General features: G+C 37.5%; 1 protein-coding gene across 2 annotated transcripts in view; it reads left to right on the top strand.

Moving 5' to 3' along the window:
- The first annotated feature begins 8 nt into the window (after positions 1-8).
- Positions 9-13,981, top strand: part of pkn3 (protein kinase N3) — a 23,125-nt gene continuing 9,152 nt past the window's right edge. Inside the window, exons 1-6 of one of the 2 annotated variants that reach the window (XM_081366492.1) lie at positions 9-347; positions 1,557-1,833; positions 2,612-2,766; positions 4,817-4,946; positions 8,597-8,748; positions 13,005-13,221. In XM_081366492.1, the coding sequence (XP_081222618.1) occupies positions 327-347; positions 1,557-1,833; positions 2,612-2,766; positions 4,817-4,946; positions 8,597-8,748; positions 13,005-13,221 (952 nt within the window). In that variant the 5' untranslated portion in view covers positions 9-326. Of the gene's footprint in view, positions 348-1,556; positions 1,834-2,611; positions 2,767-3,529; positions 3,775-4,816; positions 4,947-8,596; positions 8,749-13,004; positions 13,222-13,981 lie in introns of those variants that run through there. The other variant, XM_081366493.1, reaches the window with a different exon arrangement.

The following is a 13,981-nucleotide window of genomic DNA, read 5'->3' as shown; positions in this document are numbered from 1 at the left end:
TTCAAACCTCAGGAAATGGGAAAGGCATAAGGCAATGCAACTTCCATTAAAAAAAAACTACCGGTAATTCGAGAGCCGTCTAGCCTCCCAGCTGACAGTCAGCCACCTGTATCTTCTTCCAGCACACAACAGCACAACACTTTTTATTCCCTTTGAATGTCTTTTTTGTTTGAGTTCTCTCAGATTCACTTGGAAGTCTGGATATGGTTTCTAGTGTCATTCAATCAGGCGCCGCGTGAGCCAGAGCCAGCCGAGAGCTCGAGCGAAGAGTCGGTTAGTCCGAGCAGCATCAGTGTCTGTCTGCGTGTGTCGGACTCTCTTTCACAATGTCGGGCGTGACGCTACAGGTAAGAAACAAATGAGATATATAGTTTACACAGCCTTATTGATACGGTTACGGTTGAAAAAAAGTACTGTTTGAAGATCAAATAAGTCATAAAATAAAGCAGTCAGATCGCTAAGTTCGTTCAGACGCTCATGTTTACATTAACTTGTGGGTGAGTCCAAATGTTTTTGATTGAGTAATGCAACCGAATTACTCAAGTCACCCACAAGCATTTTTTTAATAGCGAAACTAGTGTAAAATAAAAATGTCTGATTTAGAAAAAAAAAAATAGATCTGCCTCCTTCTATTATGTTGCTTTATATATGGTCATTTTTGGACAAGGTTATTACCAAACAGTTAAATATCACGAAAGATTTTCAGGTTTAACGAGTTTGACAAGACTTGGCTTCCTCTTGTGTCCTTCACCAGAGGCTTAAATGTAACTGAAGTTATGTGTCAATGAAAAAAATAGTCACTTTTAAGTCTTTTGTGATTTAAGTAGCTGAAATGGTTATTTTGTGACAGTGGTTAATGACAGCGTCTCTTTATTTTGAAATGTGCTCTGCCTGTTTTTCCAGCTTTACTGCTGTTAGGAAAGTCCCGATTGATGTATTAGACCAACTCTACTGAACAATTTGTTGAATACTTCTATTATTAAACTGAATTATGGGGACGACATCTTATATTGTCTATGTAAATTGATTCGATTTGTTTCGGTCCTTTTCTTAATATAAGACAGTCAGAATATATGAAACACTGCCCTCTATGTGTCAAAGTGAAATGCCGAATGAATGGCTTGTTCAGAAAATATGCATTACTAGGCTATATGTAGAAAAATGTAGGTTTCTTCCTTTCATTTAGCTCTTTCCAACCACTGCAGTTTGAAAATATGTAAGTGTCTGCGAGTATGTATGAGATATGTGTGTTTGCCTTTATGGTGTAACAGCTTATATCAGTAAGTGACCTTATTTTCACCCTGTCCAACCTTGCTCATAGTAAGTCTACTTTATCAATATATCAATAATATCACCTTCACATGTAAATAATGGATTATTTGGTTAGTATAGTAAAATTATGTTTACTTAACCTTTTTAACAGCATCTCAGATGCTTGCCTTACTTGAACTGATATGCAGATCTCAATATGTTTATCAAAAAAGCTGCCATAAACGAGCAAACATGTTGACTTTTTATATACTGCTTTTTTTCTCAATGTCACTTGAACACCACAGAGCAGCTGTCTGCGGGGTCTGGCTGAAGGTGACCTCATGGACCCTGAGTTCCAGCAGCGTGTAGAGGATGCCATTGCCCTTCTCCGGCAGGAGATCCAGCGGGAACTGAAGATCAAAGAGGCGGCTGAGCGGCTGCGACGGGCAGTGACCAACCGCAAGAATGCTGCCGATGTGGACGGTCAGCTTAGAGCCTCCAGCCGCAAACTCGAGCAGCTCCACTGGGAGCTCCAGGAGCTGAATGCACGTGCTATGGCCACACAGAAAGAGAATGTGACAGGTGAGAGCAGGAGGGTGTGATCGGCCTTTGACGTTATATTGTGAGTTTTGATAATTGATATTTTTTATATATTTATTTTAAATGTTGTAGATTAAACTGATTGAACTGATCAGGTTTCCACCCTATTTTTTCCCTATTCAGTCTTGTGAAATATTATTACAATTTGAAATAACTTTTCAAATGTAATTTTTTCCTGCTATAGAAAAGCTTAATTTTCAGCAGCCATTACTCCAGTCTCTTCAGTATCACCATATGCTGATTTGGTGTTCAAGAACATCCTTATTATCAATGCTGAAAACAATTGTGCTCCTTTTTTTGTATTTTTTTGTAGAAACCGCAATACATTTCTTGGATGAATAAACTTTTTTTTAAATAGAAATCTTTTGTAACATTATAAATATCTTTACTGTAATGACCAATGCTATTTTGATCAATTTAATGTGTCCTTGCTGAATAAAAGTATTCATTTCTTATTAAAAAAAAAGTACTCACCCCAAACTTTCGAATGGTATTGTAGACTGTTTTATATATATATATATATATATATATATATATATATATATATATATATATATATATATATATATATATATATATATATATATATATATATATAAGTTGTGGCCTTTTAGTTTTTACACCCCTTTGAACAATTTTGAATATCAGGAAAAAGGCTAACCAAATCACATTTCTGCCTTTATAAAGTGCAGAATTTTTCGTATGTGTCTCATTTGCTTTTCATTACAAAATAAATCTATGAAAACTCTTGTTTTCTCAGATGATGCCACCTCTCCAGACCCTTGCCATTGGGAAGAGGTCACATCACCCTTGGGCGGCCGTGTCCGTACTTTGAAAAAACAGCTTACCATGGAGCTCAAAGTAAAACAAGGAGCTGAGAACATCATCCAGACTTACGCCAACAGTTCTGTCAAGGTGAGGATTTCCCCTCATGGCCCCTTTATATCTCCTGTGCATCTTGGTGATGATTAACTCACCTTCCACTCCTCTGTGTGCATTTAAATCAGTTTGGGTCGCTGCCAAAATGCTATGAAATATGATAATATGCACACAAAGGAGGTCCCAAGTCCCCTCCCCCTGACCCCCATTCTTTATAACCCTTTTAGAGTGATAGTTTCATGACCTCTAGCTAGCTTTGAGTTTTTTAGCCACTTATTCTTTGAGTCAGTGCGTTTCTATCAGACAGGGCTTCAATAATGCTGCGGCGTCTGGCTGAGAACACTGTGTGCTGGCAGCTCTGTGATTTATGTCTGTGCTGGATTCAGACAGCTTGAGTACCGGGCCTTGATCTCTCACACACACACACACACACACACACACACACACACACACACACACACACACACACACGCGCTCAGACACTCACAGTCGCACACTAAAACATCCTCTCTTTGAGTCTGAAATGGAAGAGCTTGCTGGTACTGAATCGGTTTCTCCGGTCCTGGCGACAGCAGCAGCCCATGTGACTTTGTGCCGACCAATGCCGAAGCATTCGTGTTTGGGCCAGCCAGGCAGGGCACAGCAGGAGCAGCAGTTAGAGGTGGCTAACTCCTGTGGAAGGAGATCTGTAAACGGAGTGAGAGAGAGAGAGAGAGGCTGAAAGAAAAAATGTAAAAAGGGGAGGGAGGAGCAGGAGTGGTGAGTGAGCGAGCGAGATGCAAGGACAGTAGAACAATAAGAAGAAAGAATGGTTGTGGCTTCTCGGATACTGATCCTTGATCTGCTATGTCTGAGGCTCAGTGTCTGCTATACAGGATAAACTGACATGAGCAGTTTTGAGGATGGAGAGAAAAACACATCAGGAGGGAACGTCTGATGGGGGTCAGAGAAGAGCAAGGGGATGTCAACCAGCCATCTGAAAGTTCACAAAACATGACAGATGACCTCTTGAGCTGCATTGAGAGGGGGAGAGCGCTATGGACGGTATGGTTTCGTTCTTCCTTTACCTCTTGAATGGGTCTTTTCTGCAGGTTTCAGAGAAGGTCACGTTTCATGTTGCAACATTGTTTACACTGGGGCTGTACGAGGCTGTTTTGGGCATTGCAATCAGTCAGTGTGTCTCTTTCGTTTGCATAATGTAGCTGCTGCATTTCAGGATATATAGCTCTGTTGCGCTATTATGACTTTAACGTCACGGCTCCTAAAGCTCTGGGGCGAAAAATTGCACAGTCAGTGTTTGATCTTTGAGTATGTTTGGGTGTGGTGTACACCTGGCTGCTTCTCATGACGAGTAAGAGAAGAGTTTAATGAAGACTGCTGCACTTTTGGCCTGCTGTTCTACATGGGAGTTTCTCATATTGGGGAAGCTCAGCTTAAAGCTGTAGTAAGTGTTTTTTTTTTTTTTTTTTTTTTTTTTTTTTTTTTTTGTGCCTGCTAATAAAGTAGTAATGTCATCAAATGGAACGGCAAAAATATGTCTGGTTTCTCAAACACTCCCCTTTTGTTTCTGTGTCAGGCTGGTTGGGATGTTCGAACAAACAACAAATTTTGGATAGCTCCACAGTGTTTACACTGTTTTGGGACATATGGATGCTGTTGTGGCTGCATATTAGTACAGGGCTCCCGTGGTCATGGAAAACACATTTCCTGGAAATATCAGGACATTTTCGGTCCTGTAAAAGTCATATAAATTTCTGTAGTGAATACACATTTTACAGTTATATTCTGCTATAATTATTTCATTGGCTAGAAAGGGATAGATACTCATTGGCTATAATGTATTTTTGGAAACCTTGGTGTTGTAATAATAAATGATCATCATAATGATAATAAACTGGAAAATTAATGAAATTTAATTGGTCAAAATATGTGGGAAACATCTCATCTTGGATTTCTTCGTATTTCTTTCTTTGTGGTCCCTGACTATTTATGTTGTTGTTTTTTCTCTGACAGTGTCTTTACCATTTGTTAAAATGCAGTTACGAGATTTACCTATTGATCTATTGTTTCTCTTGTCACTCCCCAGGATCGGAAGATGTTGTCCACTGCCCAGCAGATGCTGCAGGATAGCAAGACGAAAATCGAGCTGCTCCGCATGCAGATTGTCAAAGTCACCCAGGCCAGAGAAGGAGAGCGGGAGACCACACAGCCAGAGGGTAAACAAACATTTTCAATCAGTAAAGAGTACATGTAGGAAATTATGATTATGGATTTTTCAAGCAAAATATGTCCTCATAGGACATTGCCCCTTATAGAGCCAAGATACAACACTAAAACGGTTTTCAAGATGAACAAAATCATAGTCTATGGCAGAGTTTCCCAAAGTGTGTTGCAGGAGGGTCGCAAGTTTCTTGAAAAAAGTATATAAAAAGTAAATCATTTTTACAATGACATTGATCTTAAAACTTGCAAACCAAATTCTCAAAATAATAATCAAAAAGGGAACAGGTTGCCAAGGTACAGTGTGTGTTGAGCCAAATCTCTCAAGCATTCAGACAGACATCACAGCCTTGACATCAGCAAAACAGCAGCATCACCCATCTTAGATGAGTTGCTTTGAAATAATCTATTTTTCTCTATCTATTATTCTATATTTTGAACTTAATCTTAAATGTCAACTTTGCATTGGGGTAACCTTTCAGTATTGACTGTGGGTGTGGTTTTCATTGGGTGTGGTTTACCAGATGCATTGGAAGCTAGTGGCACAGCATGACACGACTGAATTCAATGTTTCCCTTTTCAATAGATGCTGTCTACACTGTTGATTATAAAGTGGGTGATATACTTTTGTCATGTTGTGAGACTTCTAGTGTTGATTTGGTGTGACTTGGTGCATAAAACAGACCTAATTAGAATGTATTAACAATTTTTTTGCTCATATTTTATATAGAAATGAATTGTTAATTTCACTGCACATTTTAAATTAAATACTTGGTTTTTGTGATTAAATTCACATTTAAGTATCTATTAAACAATAAAGATTTATTATTTTGTGAAATGTTTGAAATTACTTTTGTCAGTGAATTGTAAAACAGTAATGCAAGTTGCTGAATAGTTATTCACTATTGTTTCTTATACAGTGAGGAAAATAAGTATTTGAACACCCTGCTATTTTGCAAGTTCTCCCACTTGGAAATCATGGAGGGGTCTGAAATTGTCATCGTAGGTGCATGTCCACTGTGAGAGACATAATCTAAAAAAAAAATCCAGAAATCACAATATATGATTTTTTTAACTATTTATTTGTATGATACAGCTGCAAATAAGTATTTGAACACCTGTCTATCAGCTAGAATTCTGACCCTCAAAGACATATTAGTCTGCCTTTAAAATGTCCACCTCCACTCCATTTATTATCCTAAATTAGATGCACCTGTTTGAGGTCGTTAGCTGCATAAAGACACCTGTCCACCCCATACAATCAGTAAGAATCCAACTACTAACATGGCCAAGACCAAAGAGCTGTCCAAAGACACTAGAGACAAAATTGTACACCTCCACAAGGCTGGAAAGGGCTACGGGGAAATTGCCAAGCAGCTTGGTGAAAAAAGGTCCACTGTTGGAGCAATCATTAGAAAATGGAAGAAGCTAAACATGACTGTCAATCTCCCTCGGACTGGGGCTCCATGCAAGATCTCACCTCGTGGGGTCTCAATGATCCTAAGAAAGGTGAGAAATCAGCCCAGAACTACACGGGAGGAGCTGGTCAATGACCTGAAAAGAGCTGGGACCACCGTTTCTAAGGTTACTGTTGGTAATACACTAAGACGTCATGGTTTGAAATCATGCATGGCACGGAAGGTTCCCCTGCTTAAACCAGCACATGTCAAGGCCCGTCTTAAGTTTGCCAATGACCATTTGGATGATCGAGAGGAGTCATGGGAGAAAGTCGTGTGGTCAGATGAGACCAAAATAGAACTTTTTGGTCATAATTCCACTAAACGTGTTTGGAGGAAGAAGAATGATGAGTACCATCCCAAGAACACCATCCCTACTGTGAAGCATGGGGGTGGTAGCATCATGCTTTGGGGGTGTTTTTCTGCACATGGGACAGGGCGACTGCACTGTATTAAGGAGAGGATGAGTCTCCAGACCTAAACCCAATAGAGAATCTTTGGAGGGAGCTCTAACTCCGTGTTTCTCAGCGACAGCCCAGAAACCTGACTGATCTAGAGAAGATCTGTGTGGAGGAGTGGGCCAAAATCCCTCCTGTAGTGTATGCAAACCTGGTGAAAAACTACAGGAAACATTTGACCTCTGTAATTGCAAACAAAGGCTACTGTACCAAATATTAACATTGATTTTCTCAGGTGTTCAAATACTTATTTGCAGCGGTATCATACAAATAAATAGTTAAAAAATCATACATTTTGATTTCTGGATTTTTTTTTTTTAGATTATGTCTCTCACAGTGGACATGCACCTACGATGACAATTTCAGACCCCTCCATGATTTCTAAGTGGGAGAACTTGCAAAATAGCAGGGTGTTCAAATACTTATTTTCCTCACTGTATATATATATATATATATATATATATATATATATATATATATATATTAGGGCTGTCAATCGATTAAAAATTTTAATCGCGATTAATCGCATGATTGTCATGAGTTAACTCGCGATTAATCACATTTAATCGCACATTTTTTATTTGTTCTAAATATACCTTAAATTAATACTTTTCAAGTTTGTAATACTCTAATCAACGTGGGCATGGATAAATATAGATGCTTTATGCAAATGTATGTTTATTATTGAAACCATAGTCAATATAGCATGAAGACGAGACATGTTTCAAAGGTCATAGATGTTTTTCAAAGAACTTGTTCATGTCTATTAGACAAATGTAGAAAGAACAAAGAAATACCAGGTTCCCATTACTTCTCTTTCTTTGCACTGAGCAATTTACTAACACAAAAATGTTTAGATTTTTGCATGACAGGGCAGCTCTTCTGAAAATGCTAAATGTACATTTAGCATTTATTATTACATTGTAGTCTCTCTCTGTGCCCATTTTGATGAAGCTAAATTCTCAATAAATTCTCAATAAAACGCATATTTTACTGTTTCTGTTGTCAAACAACGGAATGAATTTGAAATGGTGACTGAAACGCGACCAAATAAACATAACCAGCTCTCCCTTCCAAGACGTTAATCTGCACAAAAATTCTGATAATCGAGCCGTCGTCTGGTGAAATCAAATACACATAAGCTAAAGACAATATCCGTGCTCTGATTTCGGCTATATTTGTAAAATTAGAGAAGCAACATAATATCTGTGTTTAACTGAATTAAAGCGCTGCTCCTCCGCGTGAGACGCAGAGAGAGAGAGAGAGAGAGAGAGAGAGAGAGAGAGAGAGAGAGAGAGAGAGAGAGGCGCGCGCGCTGAGAGAGCAGTAGCCTACCGGCGGTACCGGTATATTCTCAGAAACTAAATAAGGTTTGGGCGCTTTGTTGAAGGAAAAAAAATCGCTAAAGGGGTCTGCAATGTCGCTAAGTTGCCAACACTGTGTATCTCCATTTCTCCAACTAGGGGTTGGGTCACGGGTCAAACAGAAAATACGCGCTGCGTTAATCGTCCGTTAAAAAAATTAGTGCCGTTAATATGATTTTGCGTTAACGCGTTATTAACGCGCTAACTTTGACAGCCCTAATATATATATATATATATATATATATATATATATATATATATATATATATATATATATATATATATATATATATATAATATATATATATATATATATATAATATATATATATGATACATGACTGGTTTATACACTTGTTTTTGTGCAGGTCGCCCATCTGAAACTATTAGTCCGCTTGAGTTGCGGGTGGAGGAGCTCAGGCACCATCTGAAGATTGAAGCAGCTGTGGCAGAAGGTGCCAAAAATGTGGTCAAGCAGCTTGGAGTACGCAAAGTGCAAGACCGACGTGCTCTAGCAGAGGTAATTGTTTATATTGGACTTGATGTAAAGGCTTTTCAGAAACCAACACGCATGCATGACTCATTCTGAATGCGCTTACTGTCAGGGAACAACAGACGGTTCCACTGTTAAAGTGATGAGATTTCCCAAAATTTTGTAAAGAATGTTGTGAACTAGAAACCCATTGGAGCACAATGGTCTATTTCATTTGTGTCTTTGTTCTATTGTAGTTTGTTTTTCTATATGCTTGTAATTAGTTTCTTTGTTCACTATTATGTCTTTATCACTATTTACTGGTCTTCAGTAAGTTTAAGGGTTTTTTTTTAACTTAGGCTAGTATCATTTTTTTATATTAAAAAAGTGGCAAGAATTTCGATGGTATCAAACATTTTGATATAACTTTATTTAAAGCAAAAATAACTATATTGTGATATATATCGTTATCGTGAAATAAAATTACTCATATTGTGATATAAGATTTTGGTCATATTGCCCACCCCTACACTGATTCTTATTAATGCTACTGAAGTTATTCAGGCGAGAGCAGTGAGTGGTTTTCCATTAATGACACAGACAGCAGCAGTACTGATACAAATGAGTATCATAATATACTGACACGTAATCAAACTGTTTACATTCACTTAAGATATAAACGACTGTGTTTGTGTGTAACCTTGTGTGTATTTGACAGTTTAAGCGCAATATGACTCGAAAGAGAACTTAGTTCTGTACTTGCGTTGTGTGACAGGCTTTCAGTGTGCATGCGCTTCAGGTGTAAGCGCTCAGAAAGCTATGTCAGAACATTCTATGAATATTAAGTTTAACTGATAAGGCTTTAAAATTCATGCAAATAATAAACTTTTGTGATAGCGAAGAACTGCAATTTCACATGGGCGTAACCCTACTGCTGCGTTTCTGAACATGATGTGAATGTACATCATGTTGTACTGTATGTTGGGTCAGGGGTGCCAGAACTGCATCTGATAGAATGTGCACTAGCATGATACTACAATCTCTTTTCAAAGGCAGATTGTGGAGACATTTTAATCATTCACTGTGATTAATGTACACATCCCTAATTAATGTGCCCCATTATACCATTTTAAAGATTCCTAAATGGTAGATCAAGGATTCGTTCTCTCTAAACTACTTTCAGAGAGCCGACTCTGCTCTGATTAGTCAGATTGGTCAGTTTGTTGTGATTGGCCCATTACCATATCTGAATTTCAACTCCAAAGGCTTTCTCAATGATACGAACAGTCACGATGGCGTCGGGTTTTAGCGTATCAACTTGAGCCTGAATCCTCATCCTTTGGAAGTGCATGTAAAGTGTATTTGCTTTCGTAGTGCAGAAACCCACATGTTCTTAACATGATGACAACACAAACAAGGTAATATCCAAAAAAGCATAACAGGGGCACTTCAAATAATGAGATGTATTGGCTAACATCTATGCATGTGAATTCGTAACAGTGATAAACCTGTAAGTGGTTTTTGGAAGTGTTTTGATTCACTCCTGAGAGTTGAGCGTGTACCTGCAGTGTTGCTCAGCCATGCATGTTTGACCTTGAAGCAGCACACCCAGCACATGATTTGGCATTAAGACAGACAAGACAGTCTACTGTGAGTGATAAAATGAGAAATCTGTGCTCTAACGCTGCCCAGAGATAACCTGCTGCTGAAATGGCCTCACTAATCTTTTTTTTTCTTTCTTTTTTTTATTTTATTTTATTTACACTTTGCATTTTGAAGACTAGAAGCATTTACAATCACTCAGCTTGTATTAAAACAGGTTACAATCCTTCCCTGTCCAGTCATAACTAAGGATGCACTGATATGAAAATACGATATGATAACCGATAATTCTTAAAATGCAGATAAATCTAAATCCAAATTTTGATATAATCTGAGAGCCTAATTACAAAAACAAATGTCTCATGATTAAAAGAGATGTCCTAAGAACTTTACCATAAATCAAATATATACAGTACAGTAGCCTAGTTTGAACCAGTTTTAATTTTACACTTCTATGGCCAACTTTGTTTATCAAAAAAGAAAAAAGCATTGCCTCAAAGAAATAAAATCATGCCAAAATAATGCAAACACGTATATTACTTGCGTACAAAGAATCCAAATGCATGTGCCATGGTTAAATAAAATGAAATAGCCTATGCACAAACAATAATTAAATAACTTAAACATATTGTTGATAAAAATAATAGTATGATTAAAATAAAAGGTCTAGTTGTTATTAATAATGCATCAGTTTTTGTTTTTTTTTGGAAAAAGAAACCTTGCTGCGTGCGCTGAAGCTGAATAAACACCAGGAAATTTAAGTGCTTTTTTAGCGGGTTAATTAACTCAACGAAACACATCCTATATGAGATTAATCAGATATTTATGCAAAACAAACGTAATATTAGTATATACTCCAACCAATGTATGCAAAAGCACAAGTTAACTTGAACTAAGTTACATAATCAGAATGTGACACTCCTGTTGTGGATTCGCTGAAACACAACTAAATCCAAAGAATTCACATCATTTTATTACAATAGTGTTCTCATTATAATGTTATGTATTATGTAATATGAGAGTCCCAATCATAATTATTTATGTTATGCATTGCTGTTTGAGCTGCATGCACATGATGCTTAAGCTAAAGATGATCAGCGGTAAACTGAAGCACTTAGAGAACTGGTATTAACATTAAGTGGCATGGCATCTTAGGCACAGATGACATTGTTGCAAAGCATGTCGCCTTATGTTGTGGCACCTCCAGTAACCTAGTGAGTCGTGACGCATGCCACTGTCTGCCAGAGCGTTATGTAAATGTTGTGACATACTGTACACACTTAACAGCAGAACGACGTTTAACTAATAATACGTTGCTTTCAAACACAGGGTTTATTACACTCCGGATTGAATTTTTACAACAACCATTAGGCTTCTCCATATATTTAATATCTGCCTTGTCGCCCATTGTTTGTATTTATATTTATTATAAGTTTATAAGTTTATTAAGTTTCTTTTTGATAACTTATACTATGTATTTAAATACATACTGTAAATACACAGTTGTTTTGATAACTCAACACATTTTTTCCTATTTGCATAGGATTGACAGTTCATCTATGTCATTTGGAATTATAAAAAAAAAAAATATATATATATATATATATTTTAGCCTCAACAAAAAAAGTGAATTGTTCTAATTAAAGTGCTACCAACCAGCAGGGGTATCTGCCATCACAAATTGACACTTACCAATCAAGTGTTTCATACCGGTATAATTGTAAACTAGTACTGTATTAGAGAAAATTATAAAGTGACACCTACCAATCCGAAATGCATTCTGAAAACTGGCACCAACCATTCAAAAGTGTGATGGACCTTGACACTGGCTCTTCACAATGCAATAATGTAGGTATGTAGATGCTATATTAAACTGGATGTCTATTATAATGTGCCTACATCAAGTCAAATACTTTAACAAAACATTCTGGGATCTCAAGAAGGAATGCATGTTCACACCATAAAAAAATCGTTTTATTTCTTATTACATAATATTCCGACCATTACGACGAAATATTAAAACCATATGAGAACCACTGACCACATATTATATTATAGGCCTATATATATTTGAGATCAATATCAGACTCTGATTACTTGTTAACGTCTAACTCACAAACAAATAAATACTCCGCTCATGGATCTTCCTCAACTGTCTTAAGTTTTGGTTTATCTTGCGCTGACCAATGTTACACTTATGTATGGTAAACTGACTCCTACCGGCGTGCATGCAGCATCATGCAAAAATAACGGTTTACAGTAACGGATGTGACTGTAAATGTGGTATTTATAATGACACGTGATGTGACTCGTTATAATTTTATGAAGCCTATATAACAGATTTGCACTGCACATGTTGCACTAAACTGTACTTATCCTTCTCTTGAAATATGATTGGAATCACTTTGAAATTCAACCATCATGGCGAACAGCGCGCATCTGATGTGTCTCAGCTGAAGAAAATAATCCATTATTTATCGGCTTTAATATATCGGCCTGAATTTCTTATTGGGACGATAACGATTACATAAAATTTTCCTTAAAAAAGCCAGTTTTAGAGTTTCTGATATAGGAAATATAATATATACTAACTCTATTACTGTCAGTGGCCTTGTTTCACTCTACTGTCATTCATAAATGTATCTCACATCTGTTAGCTCTGAGCCTCTTTTGTATTTTTGAGCATGTCTTTCTGTGTCCAGGCTCAGGCCCGTTTGCAGGAGTCCTCTCAGAAATTGGACCTTTTACGTTTGTCTCTGGAGCAGCGGCTTGGAGACCTTCCACATGACCATCCCAAACGAGCTGCCATTAAAGAGGAGCTGACAGTGGGGTCCTCGCCTGTCGTTGGGTTGCATAGAGATCGCCTGCGCTCTTCGTCTTCAGCGTCCTCTTCACTTTTCAAACCATCCAGCCTGACAGGTATTGACACAGTTGAAAGTTAGCAGGAAGGTTATGGTGTTAAGATGTCAAGATAAATATAGTTGTGATGCCACGATATGTAAATTAGTGAAAAGTGTCTTTACTTTTAGAGACTGAAGGCCCCGTTGTACTGCTTTCTGTACCATCAACAGCATATTAAAGGGTTAGTTCACCCAAAAATGAAACTTCTGTCATCAAGTACTCATATAAAGTTATCGTTATTTTTGTTTGTTTTTTGCACACAAAAAGTATTCTCGTCGCTTCATAAAATTAAGGTTGCACCACTGTAGTCACATGGACTATTTTAACGATGTCTTTTCTACCTTTCTGGGCCTTGAAGTTGCAATGATGTTGCTGCCTATGGCTGGTTCAGAAAGCTCTCAGATTTCATCAAAAATATCTTTGTTTGTGTTCTGAAGATGAACGGAGGTCTTATGGTTTTGAAACGACATGAGGGTGAGTAATTAATGACAGAAATTGAATTTTTGGGTGAACTAACCCAAATTAGTTGACTTGACTAACCCAGTGTCAAGGTCCATCACACTTTTGAATGTTTACCCTTTAACCAACTGCATCACAGTGTGGCATAGCAACTGCTCTGTCTTTGGCCAGAAGGCCCTCCTGATGAATAGTTATCACTTGTGTACAGTTACCCTCCATTTAAGATGTTAAATTTTGACACTGTCTGTAAATGGTGAGAAGGATCATCAAGGACCCCTCTGACTTCATCCATATTTATTAAGCACAACTTCTTTATATT

The sequence above is a fragment of the Scardinius erythrophthalmus genome (genome assembly GCF_964197995.2).
Source record: "Scardinius erythrophthalmus genome assembly, chromosome: 5".
Lineage (NCBI taxonomy): Eukaryota > Metazoa > Chordata > Actinopteri > Cypriniformes > Leuciscidae > Scardinius > Scardinius erythrophthalmus.
This window is presented reverse-complemented; position numbering and strand designations above follow the sequence as displayed.